The following is a 17454-nucleotide window of genomic DNA, read 5'->3' on the forward strand; positions in this document are numbered from 1 at the left end:
AAAAAAAAAAAAAAAAAAAAAAAGAAAGAAAAGAAAAAAAAAGGAAAGGAAAAGTGGAACTTGGAAGTGAAAATTTATTCTGTTCAGTAACAAATGGATAAAGGATGCTGCTGTGGTTCTCAGCAGCATTTCTATCATGACATTAGGGGATATGGCAAGCATTTAACCATGGGAACCTGTACCTTCTGATAACCAACCAATTTCTCATATCCCCCCCAACTCCCAGCCCAAGCACATTCCACTTTTCTCCAGTTGTTCTTTCTTTTTTTTTTTTTTTTACATCTTTATTGGAGTATAATTGTTTTACAATGGTGTGTTAGTTTCTGCTTTATAACAAAGTGAATCAGTTATACATAGACATATGTTCCCATATCGCTTCCCTCTTGCATCTCCCTCCCTCCCACCCTCCCTATCCCACCCCTCTAGGAGGTCACAAAGCACTGAGCTAATCTCTCTGTGCTATGCGGCTGCTTCCCCCTAGCTATCTATTTTACGCTTGGTAGTGTATATATGTCCATGCCACTCTCTCACTTTGTCACAGCTTAACGTTCCCCCTCCCCATATCCTCAAGTCCATTCTCAAGTAGGTCTGTGTCTTTATTCCTGTCTTACCCCTAGGTTCTTCATGACATTTTTTTTCTTAGATACCATATATATGTGTTAGCATACGGTATTTGGCTTTCTCGTTCTGACTTACTTCACTCTGTATGACAGACTCTAGATCCATCCACCTCATTACAAATAAATCAATTTCGTTTCTTTTTATAGCTGAGTAATATTCCATTGTAAATATGTGCCACATCTTCTTTATCCATTCATCCGACGATGGACACTTAGGTTGTCTCCATTTCCTGGCTATTGTAAATAGAGCTGCGATGAACATTTTGGTCCATGACTCTTTTTGAATTACGGTTTTCTCAGGGTATATGCCCAGTAGTGGGATTGCTGGGTCATACGGTAGTTCTATTTGTAGTTTTTTAAGGAACCTCCATACTGTTCTCCATAGTGGCTGTACCAATTCACATTCCCACCAGCAATGCAAGAGTGTTCCCTTTTCTCCACACCCTCTCCAGCATTTATTGTTTCTAGATTTTTTGATGATGGCCATTCTGACTGGTGGGAGATGATATCTCATTGTAGTTTTGATTTGCATTTCTCTAATGATTAATGATGTTGAGCATTCTTTCATGTGTTTGTTGGCAGTCTGTATATCTTCTTTGGAGAAATGTCTATTTAGGTCTTCTGCCCATTTTTGGATTGGGTTGTTTGTTTTTTTGTTATTGAGCTGCATGAGCTGCCTGTAAATTTTGGAGATTAATCCTTTGTCAGTTGCTTCATTTGCAAATATTTTCTCCCATTCTGAGGGCTGTCTTTTGGTCTTGTTTATGGTTTCCTTTGCTGTGCAAAAGCTTTGAAGTTTCATTAGGTCCCATTTGTTTATTTTTGTTTTTATCTCCATTACTCTAGGAGATGGGTCAAGAAGGATCTTGCTGTGATTTATGTCATAGAGTGTTCTGCCTATGTTTTCCTCTAAGAGTTTGATAGTTTCTGGCCTTACATTTAGGTCTTTAATCCATTTTGAGCTTATTTTTGTGTATGGTGTTAGGGAGTGATCTAATCTCATACTTTTACATGTACCTGTCCAGTTTTCCCAGCACCACTTATTGAAGAGGCTGTCCTTTCTCTACGGTATGTTCCTGCCTCCTTTATCAAAGATAAGGTGACCATATGTGTGTGGGTTTATCTCTGGGCTTTCTGTCCTGTTGTATTGATCTATCTTTCTGTTTTTGTGCCAGTACCATACTGTCTTGATTACTGTAGCTTTGTAGTATAGTCTGAAGTCAGGGAGCCTGATTCCCCCAGCTCCATTTTTCGTTCTCAAGATTGCTTTGGCTATTCGGGGTCTTTTGTGTTTCCATACAAATTGTGCAGTTTTTTGTTTTAGTTCTGTGAAAAATGCCAGTGGTAGTTTGATAGGAATTGCATTGAATCTGTAGATTGCTTTGGGTAGTAGAGTCATTTTCACAATGTTGATTCTTCCAATCCAAGAACATGGTATATCTCTCCATCTATTTGTATGATCTTTGATTTCTTTCATCAGTGCCTTATAATTTTCTGCATGCAGTTCTTTTGTCTCCTTAGGTAGGTTTATTCCTAGATATTTTATTCTTTTTGTTGCAGTGGTAAATGGGAGTGTTTTCTTGATTTCACTTTCATGTTTTTCATCATTAGTGTATAGGAATGCCAGAGATTTCTGTGCATTAATTTTGTATCCTGCTACTTTACCAAATTCATTGATTAGCTCTAGTAGTTTTCTGGTAGCATCTTTAGGATTCTCTATGTATAGTATCATGTCATCTGCAAACAGTGACAGCTTTACTTCTTCTTTTCCGATTTGGATTCCTTTTATTTCCTTTTCTTCTCTGATTGCTGTGGCTAAAACTTCCAAAACTATGTTGAATAAGAGTGGTGAGAGTGGGCAACCTTGTCTTGTTCCTGACCTTAGTGGAAATGCTTTCAGTTTTTCGCCATTGAGGATGATGTTGGCTGTGGGCTTGTCATATACGGCCTTTATTATATTGAGGAAAGTTCCCTCTACACCTACTTTCTGCAGGGTTTTTATCATAAATGGGTGTTGAATTTTGTCAAAAGCTTTCTCTGCATCTATTGAGATGATCATATGGTTTTTCTCCTTCAATTTGTTAATATGGTGTATCACCTTGATTGATTGGCATATATAAAAGAATCCTTGCATTCCTGGAATAAACCCCACTTGATCATGGTGTATGATCTTTTTAATGTGCTGTTGGATTCTGTTTGCTAGTATTTTGTTGAGGATTTTTGCATCTATGTTCATCAGTGATATTGGCCTGGAGTTTTCTTTCTTTGTGACATCCATGTCTGGTTTTGGTGTCAGGGTGATGGTGGCCTCATAGAATGAGTTTGGGAGTGTTCCTCCCTCTGCTATATTTGGAAGACTTCGAGAAGGATAGGTGTTAGCTCTTCTCTAAATGTTTGATAGAATTCACCTGTGAAGCCATCTGGTCCTGGACTTTTGTTTGTTGGAAGATTTTTAATCACAGTTTCAATTTCAGTGCTTGTGATTGGTCTGTTCATATTTTCTATTTCTTCCTGATGCAGTCTTGGCAAGTTGTGCATTTCTAAGAATTTGTTCATTTCTTCCAGGTTGTCCAGTATATTGGCATAGAGTTGCTTGTAGTAATCTCTCATGATCTGTATTTGTGCAGTGTCAGTTGTTACTTCTCCTTTTTCCTTTCTACTTCTATTGATTTGAATCTTCTCCCTTTTTTTCTTGATGAGTCTGGCTAATGGTTTATCAATTTTGTTTATCTTCTCAAAGAACCAGCTTTTAGTTTTATTGATCTTTGCTATCGTTTCCTTCATTTCTTTTTCATTTATTTCTGATCTGATCTTTATGATTTCTTTCCTTCTGCTAACTTTGGGGTTTTTCTGTTCTTCTTTCTCTATTTGCTTTAGGTGCAAGGTTAGGTTGTTTATTCGAGATGTTTCCTCTTTCTTAAGGTAGGATCGTATTGCTGTAAACTTCCGTCTTAGAACTGCTTTTGCTGCATCCCGCAGGTTTTGGGTTGTCGTGTCTCCATTGTCATTTTTTTCTTGGTATGTTTTGATTTCCTTTTTGGTTTCTTCAGTGATCACTTTGTTATTAAGTAGTGTATTGTTTAGCGTCCATGTGTTTGTATTTTTTACAGTTCTTTTCCTGTAATTAATATCTAGTCTCGTAGTGTTGTGGTCGGAAAGGATACTGGATACAATTTCAATTTTCTTAAATTTCCCAAGGCTTGATTTGTGACCCAAGTTATGATCTTTCCTGGAAAATGTTCCATGAGCACTTGAGAAAAATGCGTATTCTGTTGTTTCTGGATGGAATGTCCTATAAATATCAGTTAAGTCCATCTTGTTTAATGTATCATGTAAAGCTTCTGTTTCCTTATTTATTTTCATTTTCGATGATCTGTCCATTGGTGTTAAAGTCCCCTACTATGAACGTGTTACTGTCAATTTCCCCTTTTATGGCTGTTAGTATTTGCCTGTGTATTGAGGTGCTCCTATGTTGGGTGCATAAATATTTACAATTGTTATATTTTAGGATCAATCCCTTGATCATTATGTAGTGTCCTTCTTTGTCTCTTCTGATAGTCTTTATTTTAAAGTCTATTTTGTCTGATATGAGAATTGCTACTCCAGCTTTCTTTTGGTTTCCATTTACATCGAATATCTTCTTCCATCCCCTTACTTTCAGTCTGTATGTGTTTCTAGGTCTAAAGTGGGTCTCTTATAGACAGTATATATATGGGTCTTGCTTTTGTATCCATTCAGCCAGTCTGTGTCTTTTGGTGGGAGCATTTAAACCATTTACATTTAAGGTAGTTATCTATATGTATGTTCCTATTCCCATTTTCTTAATTGTTTTGGGTTTGTTATTGTAGGTCTTTTCCTTCTCTTGTGTTTTTGTCTAGAGAAGTTCCTTTAGCATTTGTTGTAAAGCTGGTTTGGTGGTGCTGAACTCTCTCAGCTTTTGCTTGTCTGTAAAGGTTTTAATTTCTCCATCAAATCTGAATGAGATCCTTGCTGGGTAGAGTAATCTTGGTTGCAGGTTTTTCTCCTTCATCACTTTCAGTATGTCCTGCCACTCCCTTCTGGCTTGTAGAGTTTCTGCTGAGAGATCAGCTGTTAACCTTATGGGGATTCCTGGCCACAACAGTGAGAGGCCCGCGTAACGCTAAAAAAAAGAAAAATGTGAATGAGATCCTTGCTGGGTAGAGTAATCTTCGTTGTACGTTTTTCTCCTTCATCACTTTAAATATGTCCTGCCAGTCTCTTCTGGCTTGCAGAGTTTCTGCTGAGAGATCAGCTGTTAACCTTATGGGGATTCCCTTGTGTGTTATTTGTTGTTTTTCCCTTGCTGCTTTTAATATGCTTTCTTTGTATTTAGTTTTTGACAGTTTGATTAATATGTGTCTTGGCGTATTTCTCCTTGAATTTATCCTGTATGGGACTCTCTGTGCTTCCTGGACTTGATTAACGATTTCCTTTCCCATATTAGGGAAGTTTTCAACTATAATCTCTTCAAATATTTTCTCAGTCCCTTTCTTTTTCTCTTCTTCTTCTGGAACCCCTATAATTCGAATGTTGGTGCGTTTAATGTTGTCCCAGAGGTCTCTGAGACTGTCCTCAGTTCTTTTCATTCTTTTTTCTTTATTCTGCTCTGCAGTAGTTATTTCCACTATTTTATCTTCCAGGTCACTTATCCGTTCTTCTGCCTCATTTATTCTGCTATTGATCCCATCTAGAGTATTTTTCATTTCATTTATTGTGTTGTTCATCATTGTCTGTTTCATCTTTATTTCTTCTAGGTCCTTGTTAACTGCTTCTTGCATTTTGTCCATTCTATTTCCAAGATTTTGGATCATCTTTACTATCATTATTCTGAACTCTTTTTCAGGTAGACTGCCTATTTCCTCTTCATTTGTTAGGTCTGGTGGGTTTTTATCTTGCTCCTTCATCTGCTGTGTGTTTTTCTGTCTTCTCATTTTGCTTATCTTACTGTGATTGGGTTCACCTTTTTGCAGGCTGCAAGTTCGTAGCTCCCGTTGTTTTTGATGTCTGTCTCCAGTGGCTAAGGTTGGTTCAGTGCGTTGTGTAGGCTTCCTGGTGGAGGGGACTAGTGCCTGTGTTGTGGTGTATGAGGCTAGATCTTGTCTCTCTAGTGGGCAGGTCCACGTCTGGTGGTGTGTTTTGGGGTGTCTGTGGACTTATTATGATTTTAGGCATCCTGTCTGCTAATGGGTGGGGTTTTGTTCCTGTCTTTTTAGTTGTTTGGCATAGGGTGTCCAGCACTGTAGCTTGCTGGTCGTTGAGTGAAGCTGGGTGCTGGTGTTGAGATGGAGATCTCTGGGAGATTTTCGCCGTTTGATATTATGTGGGGCTGGGAGTTCTCTTCTTGACGAGTGTTCTGAAGTTGGCTCTCCCACCTCAGAGGCACAGCACTGATTCCTGGCTGTAGCACTTAGAGCCTTTCATCCACATGGCTCAGAATAAAAGGTAGAAAGAAAGAAAGAGGATAAAAGAAAAGAAAATAAAGTAAGATAAAATAAGATAGTTATTAAAATAAAAAAATTATTAGGAAAAAATCTTTTTTAAAAAGTGAAACAAAGAAAAACGGACGGATAGAACCCTAGGACAGATGGTGAAAGCAAAGCTATACAGGCAAAATCTCACACAGAAGCATACACATACACACTCACAGAAAGAGGAAAAGGAGAAAAAATCATAGATCTTGCTCTCGAATTCCACCTCCTCAATTTGGGATGATTCGTTGGATTCATGTATTCCACAGATGCAGGGTACATCACGTTGATTGTGGAGCTTTAATCCGCTGCTTCTGCGGCTGCTGGGAGAGATTTCCCTTTGTCTTCTTTGTTCTCACAGCTCCCAGGGGCTCAGCTTTGGATTTGGCCCCGCCTCTGCGTGTAGGTCGCCGGAGGGCGTCTCTTCTTCGCTCAGACAGGACGGGGTTAAAGGAGCCGCTGCTTCCGGGGCTCTGGCGCACTCAGGCCTTGGGGGAGGGAGGGGCACGGAGTGCGGGGCGGGCCTGCGGCGCGCCGTGCATTCTCCCGGGGAAGTTGTCCCTGGATCCCGGGACCGTGGCAGTGGCGGGCTGCACAGGCTCCCCGGAAGGGAGGTATGGAGAGTGACCTGTGCTCGCACACAGGCTTCTTGGTGGCGGCAGCAGCAGCCTTAGCGTCTCATGCCCGTCTGTCTGCTCCGCGCTGTTAGCCGCCACTTGCGCCTGTCTCTGGAGCTCCTTTAAGCGGCGCTCTTAATCCCCTCTCCTCGCGCACCAGGAAAGAAAGAGGCAAGAAAAAGTCTCTTGCCCCACTGGCAGCTCCAGACTTTTACCCGGACTCCCTCCCGGCTAGCCGTGGTGCACTAGCCCCCTGCAGACTCTGTTCACGCAGCCAACCCCAGTTCTCGCCCTGGGATCTGACCTCCGAAGCCTGAGCCTCCGCTCGCAGCCCCGCCCGCCCCAGCGGGTGAGCAGACAAGCCTCTCGGGCTGGTGCGTGCTGGTCGGCACCAATCCTCTGTGCGGGAATCTCTCCGCTTTGCCCTCCGCGCCCCTGTTGCTGCGCTCTCCTCGCGGCTCCGAAGCTCCCCCGCTCCGCCACCTGCAGTCTCCGCCCGCGAAGGGGCTTCCTAGTTGTGGAAACCTTTCCTCCTTCACAGCTCCCTCCCACTGGTGCAGGTCCCGTCCCTATCCTTTTGTCTCTGTTTATTCTTTTTTCTTTTGCCCTACCCAGGTACGTGGGGGGCGGTTTCTTGCCTTTTGGGAGGTCTGAGGTCTGCCAGCGTTCAGTAGGTCTTCTGTAGGAGTTGTTCCACGTGTAGATGTATTTCTTATGTATCTGTGGGGAGGAAGGTGATCTCCGCGTCTTACTCTTTCGCCATCTTCCCCCTCTCCCCCTCCAGTTGTTCTTTTTATTTTTTTATTTTTTTTATTTTTTATTTTTTAACATCTTTATTGGGGTATAATTGCTTTACAATGGTGTGTTAGTTTCTGCTTTATAACAGAGTGAATCAGTTATACATATATATATGTTCCCATATCTCTTCCCTCTTTGTCTCCCTCCCTCCCACCCTCCCTATCCCACCCCTCCAGACAGCCACAAAGAACCGAGCCGGTTTCCCTGTGCCATGCGGCTGCTTCCCACTGGCTATCTACCTTACGTTTGTTAGTATATATATGTCCATGTCTCTCTCTCGCCCTAACACACCTCACCCTTCCCCCTCCCCATATCCTCAAGTCTGTTCTCCAGTAGGTCTCTGTCTTTATTCCTGTTTTACCCCTAGGTTCTTCATAACATTTTTTTTTTCTTAAATTCCATATATATGTGTTAGCATACGGTATTTGTCCTTCTCTTTCTGACTTACTTCACTCTGTATGACAGACTCTAGATCTATCCACCTCATTACAAATAGCTCAATTTCGTTTCTTTTTATGGCTGAGTAATATTCCATTGTATATATGTGCCACATCTTCTTTATCCATTCATCCGACGATGGGCACTTAGGTTGTTTCCATCTCCGGGCTATTGTAAATAGAGCTGCAATGAACATTTTGGTACATGACTCTTTCTGAATTCTGGTTTCCTCAGGGTATATACCTAGTAGTGGGATTGCTGGGTCATATGGTAGTTCTATTTGTAGTTTTTTAAGGAACCTCCATACTGTTCTCCATAGTGGCTGAACCAATTCACATTCCCACCAGCAGTGCAAGAGGGTTCCCTTTTCTCCACACCCTCTCCAGCATTTATTGTTTCTAGATTTTTTGATGATGGCCATTCTGACTGGTGTGAGATGATATCTCATTGTAGTTTTGATTTGCATTCCAGTTGTTCTTAATTGCTCTCTAGGAAGCCCAGGACTGACTGTCACAGTCTCTGTGAAGGTTCACAAGCTGCTTTGGCTGGCTCTGATCCAAAAGCACAGCACACTCTTCACAGCACCCTGCAGTATTCAGTCTTATCAATAGTTCCATGAAGTGATGGACAGGTGATAGAAGAGGTGATGGAATGTGGAATCATGAGAGTCTGTAGTTTACTTGAACTGTGACCATATCAGTGGGAGTTACATGAGGTCTAGAGTTGCCAAATAATTCTTCAATGAGAAACTTATAACTCAGGAGCATCCCTTTCCAACACATCCTTTGCCCACCATACATACGTATCTTGATTGGAATTCCTCCAGAAGAAAACCCTGATGTAAGGATTCCAAAGCAATTAATTTGTTTAGGTTGTGGTCTTGGAACACACAGATAGGGGAGTGGCGTGTGAGCCAGGGAGGGAAGCCTAAAAGAGTGTGTCATTAAGCCAGTTACCACTGTGGCAACTAGCGTTCAATCTCGGTGGACAACTGTAGGAGACAGTCTACAACACTTCTCAGAGTTATCCAGTCAAGAGATCAGGAATCTGGGGTAGTTATAAACCAGCTCCCTGTTCATCATTGGTTTAAGGGCTAACTCTGGGGCGCTTACTCTCTGGCACTTCTGACTTGTTCTATGCACAGGAGCTCCATGCTCTTGGGATCCAAAGAAGTCCTCAGGTATAGAGTTGTGGGTGGGTGTTCCTAGTAAACAGGATTCTGTGGATAGAGGAGGTGAGTTCTGTGGATAGAGGTGAGTGCTGAGGTGAAAGGGGCGGGAGCACCGATGTCTGCTACAGCGTCCCTCCTTAATTGCTCTTGGACCTCCTCCAAAGGTGCAGAGTGTCAGACCACCAGTTGCTCAGCCCCTGATTTATGTTTTCTTTATATACATGAGACGTTCTTTTTTCTTTTTGTGTGTGTGTTTGTGTGTGTGTGTGTGTGTGTGGCGCGCGGGCCTCTCACCATTGTGGCCTCTCCCATTGCGGAGCACAGGCTCCGGAGGCGCAGGCTCAGCGGCCATGGCTCACGGGCCCAGCCGCTCCGCTGCATATGGGATCTTCCCGGACCGGGGCACGAACCCGCGTCCCCTGCATTGGCAGGCGAACTCTCAACCACTGCGCCACCAGGGAAGCCCGAGACGTTCCTTATTATAACGTCAATAATGTGAGGCAGTGTGGAGATCGGGAGTTCAGCCAGACCCTTGACACTCTACTTAGGTTGAACCACAACTGGGTTCTTGACTTCCTCATCCTCGTGGCCAGATGATTGTAAGCCCGAAGCCGCCTCCTTGTTATCTTGTCATTTCTCCAATTCTTTCCCGCCTATGCATTTTATTTATACAAATGAATTCAACACAAAGCTCTGCCAACATTATTAGCCTAGTGCTGTATGCCAAGTGGTAAACGTGGAAGATCTTAGTTAATGCTACTTTTCCACCCGTTCGTGAACTTCCAATTTGGCAGGGAAGGTTGGGATGACCAAACAAATAATTTCAAGACAATATGGTATCATGCTAAAAAGATATCTGTGTGCTATGGGAAAACCAGAGATAGGCATTTAACCTTCCAGAGGATTCAGGGAAGCTTCATGCACATGGTCCCTAAGCAGTTTGAAGGCGTGAGGAGTACTTGGCCAGGTGAAGAGAGGTAAGAAGAACATTCTAGATAGAGGAACTAGAAAGTGCAAAGGAAAAGAGGCATAAAGCAAGTTTGCATGTGCTAGATAACAAACAGTTCAGGGTTTTTAGAGTGTAAAATTGAAATGTGGTTTACAAGAGATGAGATGGAGAGCTTCATTGGACCAGGATATGGATGGCTTTGGATTCCTTGGTAACTTTTTTCTTATAAGCAACAAAGCATTACAGGTAGAACAAGAGTTTAGCAAATCCCAACTACTAAGTACAGAGTAAGTGCTTTTTCCATTTAGTTACTGAAAGCTAAGTTCAGCTAAACACTTGCTTTCCTTGCTGTCTAGCGGGTGAGGGCACTTGGTTTTCTTGCTCTGACTTCTCGTCCACCCAAGGTTTTGCATGGCTGCTGGCCTCTCCTCCAACTGGCTTCCAGCCGTTCTTTATTCGTTCTTTTTTTTTGTTTTTGTTTTTGTTTTTTTTGCGGTACGCAGGCCTCTCACCGTTGTGGCCTCTCCCATTGCAGAGCACAGGCTCCGGACGTGCAGGCTCAGTGGCCACGGCTCACGGGCCCAGCCGCTCCGCGGCATGTGGGATCTTCCCGGACCGGGGCACGAACCCGCGTCCCCTGCATCGGCAGGCGGACTCTCAACCACTGCGCCACCAGGGAAGCCCCAGCCATTCTTTAGAAACTAGACATGGGAACAGAATTTTGTTGTGATTGTAAACGACCAAAATATTATCAGACTGAGAGTTCTGCCTGTTCTTAATTTTCTTTTCCCTCATACCCAGAGTCCTTCCCTCATGAGGACCGTCTGCTCCATTTTAGAGAGTCTTTTTAAAGGAAACAGATTCATTGAGGAAACCGTAAACATTTAAAAACCGTCAAACAAATCAGCTTTTTTTTTAGTAAATCAAATGATAAAGCCTCTTTATATACTTAACACTAAGATTCATCGAACAAGATTTCACTGAGCACCTACCACATTGTATTATATTTGTCCTTTCTCCAAAAAGGAAAAGGAAGGAAAATATGTGTAATTCAGCCACAGAAAGCTAGTGGCTTCAGAGGAAACTGCAGCTAGAGAAACTGCTTAATGAATTTCCACTTCTTCTGTATTTATCTACTTCTCTAATTCAGAGTTCAAGAGCTCTTAGGATGGTTCATTTGTGCCCAAGTACAACACACACACACACACACACACACACAGACACACACACACACACACACACACAGTATCAGAAATTCATTCCTTTGGGACGTGTTGACCTCTCCAAAGAGTTTGGTTTTTAAATGGAGACACACATACCTGTGTGTGTGTGTGTGCCTGTGTAGTCAGGCACACACACACACACACAGGGGCCGTCAAACTTTTCTGTAAAGGTACAGATAGTTAATATTTTTGGTTTTGTGAGCCAGATGGTCTCTGTCTCAACTACTCACTGTGCTGTTGTAGTGTCGACTGAAAAAAAGTGCACAACCTGAGAGTTGTGAGTTAAGTTTTACTGGGGGCAAAATGAGGTCTGTCGTCTTGGAGACGGCACTTCAGAGAGCTCTGAGGAAGTGGTCCAGAGAGGCAGGCGGAAGGTCAGTGTTCTGTGTGACTTTAGTGAAGGGGGACGTGCAGTGAAGCACGCATGTTGGCAGAGGCTGGCTGCTAGTCACGAGGAGCAGACGTCACCATGAAGGATTCTAGTGCTTTCCTAGATACAAAGAGATGCAAGACTTGGGCTCATCAAATCTTCTCCTGAAAATATCTAACTCTCTGAAGAGCTGTTCTGCCAGTTTTTCCTAGAGCACAGAGGGCCTCATTCCTGATCTCCACCTTGAATTCCTTTCAGGGGGTGTTGGAGATCAGTGGCTGCAGTGGTTAGTGACGTCATCCTTGTAGAGGCAGATGGCAAGTGCCAATTTGTAGTTGGCAGGCGCATGAAAGCAGCTGTACACAAAACAAAAAGTGAATGTGCATGCCTGCATTACAATAAAAGTTTATTTGTGGGCACTGAAATGTCAGCTTCACATAATTTTCACATCACAAAATATTCTTCTTTTGAGTTTTGGGTTTGTTTTTCCCCAGCCACTTGAAAATGTAAAACCTCTCTTAGCTCGTGGGCTCTACAAGAACAGGTGGTGGGCCAATTCGATACAGGGGCCATAGTTTGCTGACCCCTGGTGCCATACATTCACTCACTGACACAGAAAGCATCCTTCCATTCCTCACAATCTAAGCTGTGAGGACAGCTCCGCTCTGTTGATGCGAGCACCGTGCTGAATAAAGAAAGTCGTGCTATGAGAGGAAACGATAAGGCAGTTGGAGAGATGCCTGAGATCAATGAATTTAAACTCATCCCCAGTTTAGGCCAGTGTTTGTCAGCTTTGGCTGGTGGTAGGGGATGCGGGAGCCGTGGTAAAACACATGGATGCCTAGATCCCGTGCCCAGAGGCTCTGATGTGGTTAGTCTTGGGTGTGGCCTGGGCATGGGGATGTTTAAAACCTCCCCGGATGTTTCTGATGTGCAACCAAGGGTGAGGGCCACCCAGCTCGCATAAGACGGTGTTGACAAAGACATTACATTTGGGGATCACCAAAAACTGGAAGGTTGAGCCACGTACAGCTTTTTTCCCTTTTGTTTCTCCTTTTTAACACCTCTTTCCCATTTAACAGGCTCGCGTCACTTTCTAAGTACAACCTCCCTTGCCTGTCCCTTCCATACTTATTTCAGATCTGATATAACCAAAAGAAGTTAGGACAGCGTGTAAACTGCAGAACGAATGTCATGCCACCTCTGTGTCATGCTACGCCCTAGCCTCATTGTCCCAGTGAGTGTCGTATCTCTCAGGTTAATGCTGCCTTTGGCTGGTCTTTAGGGGAGCATTCCTTTACCCAGGCAGGCACAGGCTCAACCTTGTCAGCCTGCTCTGGGAAGGTTGAATCCTGGGAAATTCTTTCCGGGCTCCAAGTCCTGGGAGACTTCGCTGTAAACCAGAAAGGCAACTCGTTAAATTAGAGTCTCTGTCCCCTATCCTTGGATTCTTTATGTAGAAATGGATATATCTAGGAAGCCATTTTCAAGGTTTTGGGCCAGCATGAAATTAGAGATAACAAAACAGAAGGCTTTTAAAAAGCATCTCATAAGCTAAAGTAAATGACACTCTTTCTTCCCCTAGGGAATGTGTCTTTCAAGTAACTCAGAATTTCCACGCTCCCCAGACAGTGTCATATTCCCCATACTTCGGGCCCTATTAGAACGAGATAAATGTATCTTTTTCTTGTCGGTTTCCCCCTAAGCCAAGTTCAGCTTCAAGGTTTGGTAGCACTGATTTCTAATACTTCTAATTTAAATATCAGTTACAAGATATCGGGATCAGAAATAGCTCTTTCTTAATTGAGCTTTAAATTTCTCTAATTTAGGCTTGAGGAAGCTTTTATCCTCTTTCTGTTTAAGAGGTGAAGATTCATGTATTTTATGTCAGATTTTACATAATGTCCAAAAGGGTTGGCACCCAAATATTTATGATATTCCACCTCATTAGACTAAGTCTTTTCTAGTTTAATCAACTGAAACATTCAACTGAGAGGAAAATATTTTTAAGAAGCTCACAGTAAATGTCAGGGGTAAATATGAAAGTATATGCCATTTTTGAGATAATGCTTCTGGCACCAGTAATTTCCAGTAGCTGGCTTATGATCACAAGACTTTTTTCCTTATTACAGGATAGCCTCTTGAATGTCATCACCACAATTAATCACCTTCTGCCAGAGCTTCCACATAAGTAGGACTTTGGGTCCTAGGAAGGCTAATCCATGATGGGGACTTTTCCAAAACTACCTGGGTCTGAGAGGACCTTCAGCACAGACACAAGCAGAAATACCCACATAAATCCCCTTGGACCATAACGTCTGGGCTCCTTTCTGCAAGATGCAGTCCTAGCCTTTATTTTTAAAGGAGATTTTACCTAAAACAGGAGGGAGAGATTTTTGTGGTAGTATTGTTATAAGAGTAGGGAACCTGTGAACACAGGGCAGGATCACTGGGTAGGTCTCTAAGACCTTTCTAAGTTGGACTTCTGAGAATAAGTAGCATCCCTTGGGAAAGGTATGAATATATTTAACTGTTGTCAAATGTAGCACCTGAGATAGGAGGACTCAGGGAAATCACCAAGGAACTGAGAATTTCAAATTGTATCAATGTACTTAATCACAAAATTTTATTTTCTTGTTGTTCGACTCAAAAGACACAGTCATAGCCCCCTCCTGAGCAGAGTCCATTGTACTATAATTTATTCAAAGTGCTGCTTCTAGAAAGAAGCAGCAGGCTCTGTTTCTGTGTAGTATCGAAGGACTCCTACCCAGAAAATTTTCCTAGCTCTCTTAATCAAATTGTAAGGAACGAACTCTCAGGTCTCTGATCCTTTCGTTATCTTCTGCTTGATAGCATCCTTCTACATTCTATCCATGTAGAACCTGCCTGGTTGTGACAATTTGATCTTGGTGAAATGATGAATAAGCAGTGTGAGAAACTAGCGTGAGTGTGAGTGTAGGCTTTGGATAAGCAGACAATTCTGTTTTTATCCTGACTTTGTCATATACTAACTCTGTCGTGTATGCACACACACACACGCATGCATGTATGGAGTAATTGCTTAACCTCTCCAAGACTCAGTTTCTTTATCTTCAAAATAGGAATGTTAATACCTTTTTTTTTTTTTTTAACATGGATTTGCGGAATGGGGAGTGTCAACCACCTAGAAAATACTCAGTAAATGCAGCTGCTATTTGCATAATTATCGAGAGTGTTGGTGGCTGCTCGTATCAATAAGGGCATATTTGGTTTTGGTGGCTTCTCTGGTGCAGAGCCTTGAAAAAACTTACGAGCTGTGGTTGACAGCTCCACTGGTCATTGCTGATTCTTTCTTCTGCCAGATTTATCTTCTAGTAATGACCCGTGCGCCATCATTCTTTTTATAAAACTGCCCTTCCTTTATTCCTATAAGTCTCTCCTCTTACTGGCTCAACTGTGAGCTCTAATCACTATTGTGCTTTAACAAGAAGCTGTTTATTATTATAGGTGCACTGATAACTTATTAAAATAGTAACTGAAAGTGAAATTCATAAGGGCTTATATTTTCCCATTTAGCATATTTTGTACTCACTGAGAACAAAGGATAAAAGAAGAACAAACACTTCTCTTAAACTAATTTGTCAAAACTTATTTACTTATGAAGCTCCATTTAATAAGAAAATTGTGATCACCTCCAGGCAGGAACTGTTTTTTCATTAATCACTATTGAATGGCATTGAATCAGGTTTAGCAAACATGAAAGTGAATCAACCCCGTTTACAAAATGTCATTATTTTTATCCTACATTCATTAAATGTGCGCCATGAGTCAGTCACTAAAAACAACACTGAGAAAATATAATCGCCAGTCTTTGATTACATAGGTACCGAGTGCTTCCTGTGCACCAAGATACTGTGAAGGTGCTAGAGATATCATGGTAAATATGTCATCAACTCTGTCCCTAAGGAGGTCACAGTTGAAAGAGGTGCCAACGCCCACGTATCTGTTAAAGACCAAACAAGACATTGTGTAGGCAACTGCTACATAGTTTGGCAAAGACTGTAAATCACCAGAAATTGAGTAGAGCAGAGGTTGACAAGGCCTGTGATAGACAGGGAAGGCGTGACTGGGGCGGCTGGACTTCATTTGGCCCTTGAAGGATGGGGAAGATTTGGATAAACAGAGAATGGCAAATAGGGCGTATCAGGTGGGGAGAACGTGAGCAGAAGCCTTAGAAGCGGAAGCATGAGCACGAGCGTGGTAAGCTGAAAAAATTGTAGGGAACCTGGGCTGGCTGGGAGTGTGCTGGTGAGCAGTGGGAATCAAAAAGGGTGGAGAGGTAAGTTCAATTATGAAGACCCTGGAGTCAGACAAATGACGTTGAACCACATGAGCCCCTGAAGGGGTTCGCGTGTTGCCGTTGTTTTCTTGGAAGCTTTTCCCTGACTGTGTCTTTCGTCGCTGCTCTGCTTCCATTTTAAAGTCCGTATGTTCTTTCGCACTTAGGGGAAGCACTGGTTCATCAGGTTCCAACGAGCAGGAAGCTGGTCCTGGAACTCCAAAGAGCGTCCGGAGCAGTGGTGTGACCCCAGTCACTCAGAGGTCACCAGCCCCAAGCACTCGCAGCGTGACCTCAGTCAGCAGTCGAGTAAGTACACGGATGTGAAGGAACACTCCCCCTTCTGGGACTAAGCCTCACCACCACGGCATGGCTGGGCTTCAGCTCTCTGTACCTGAGACCATGTTGTTTATCTTGTTTAACATAGATGCTTCTTTATCAGGACTGAACCTCCTGCATCCTTAGCTCCTGGCAGGAGGCCTCAAATGAGAAGGAAAGAGCAGGTTCGAGGGTGGAATTTGTTTGATGGGGGTATCGATGGCTATATGGTTTCAATAAAATATAACTAATGTTCAGCAGTCTCTGATTTTGATCTTCCATGTTGCTTGTCACGATCTTAACTATTCTAAAAATTTTCCAAACCAATTAAAATTAGGAAACCTAGACTCTTGAAATATTTTTATCGTTTTCTTTTCTATACATCCATTAAAATAAACACATAATGGAGACTTAAATCGCATAGTGTGTGTGCATGTGTGTGTGTGTGTGTGTGTGTGTGTGTGTGTGTATAAGCTGTTCTTTTGAATGAATGAACATCTACTAAATTTTTTGATTAAGCAGGAAACTCCATATATATAGCTGACATCTATATTTAAGAAATCTTTATATGCAAACTATAATTCTTTGATTCAGCCAGTATTTAATGAGGGCCTACTATATGCCAAGCCCTGGTCAAGCGAAGACTTGAATGAAGTGGAAGAATTAGCCATGCAGGAGTCTGGGGCAAGGTTTTCATCCATGCTGGGACAGCACGTACATTCAGCAAGTACATTACAGGAAGGTTGTTCCAGTCACTTTATGGCTGACCTCCATCTTGCATAGTCAGTGCCCTTACTTCGTCAGTGTCTAAAAGATCTCTAATGCCCCTGGAGGAGCAGCCAGTGCAAAGATCCTGAGGTGAGAGCATACCTGGTGCGTTCAAGGACAAGCAAGGAGGCCAGCGTGGCTGTTGTGAGTGAACGAAGGGCGGAGTACTAGGAAATGAGTTCAAAGGGGTAGTAGGGCCAGATAGGGTCTTGGAGACCACCGTATGCACTTCGGCATTTACTCTGGATAGGACGGGGGCAGTTGAAGGGTTTTCAGCAGACTAGTGAGATCATCTGGCTTCTGTTTATACAGGAACTGGGGGCTTTTCTGAGAAGCAGCTGTAGGGAAATAAGAGTGGAAGGCAGAAGGCCACGC

The 17454-nt window shown here is 42.8% G+C and overlaps 1 protein-coding gene across 2 annotated transcripts in view; it reads left to right on the forward strand.

Annotated features, from left to right (window-relative positions):
* SYTL5 (synaptotagmin like 5) overlaps positions 1-17454 on the forward strand; it is a 108916-nt gene that overhangs the window by 57951 nt on the left and 33511 nt on the right. For both annotated transcript variants that reach the window (XM_007451972.1, XM_007451973.1), the window contains exon 6: positions 16161-16302. In XM_007451972.1, the coding sequence (XP_007452034.1) occupies positions 16161-16302 (142 nt within the window). The remainder of the gene's footprint in view (positions 1-16160; positions 16303-17454) is intronic.

This window comes from Lipotes vexillifer, unplaced genomic scaffold, assembly GCF_000442215.2.
Source record: "Lipotes vexillifer unplaced genomic scaffold, Lipotes_vexillifer_v1.1 scaffold847, whole genome shotgun sequence".
NCBI classification, from domain to species: Eukaryota; Metazoa; Chordata; class Mammalia; order Artiodactyla; family Lipotidae; genus Lipotes; species Lipotes vexillifer.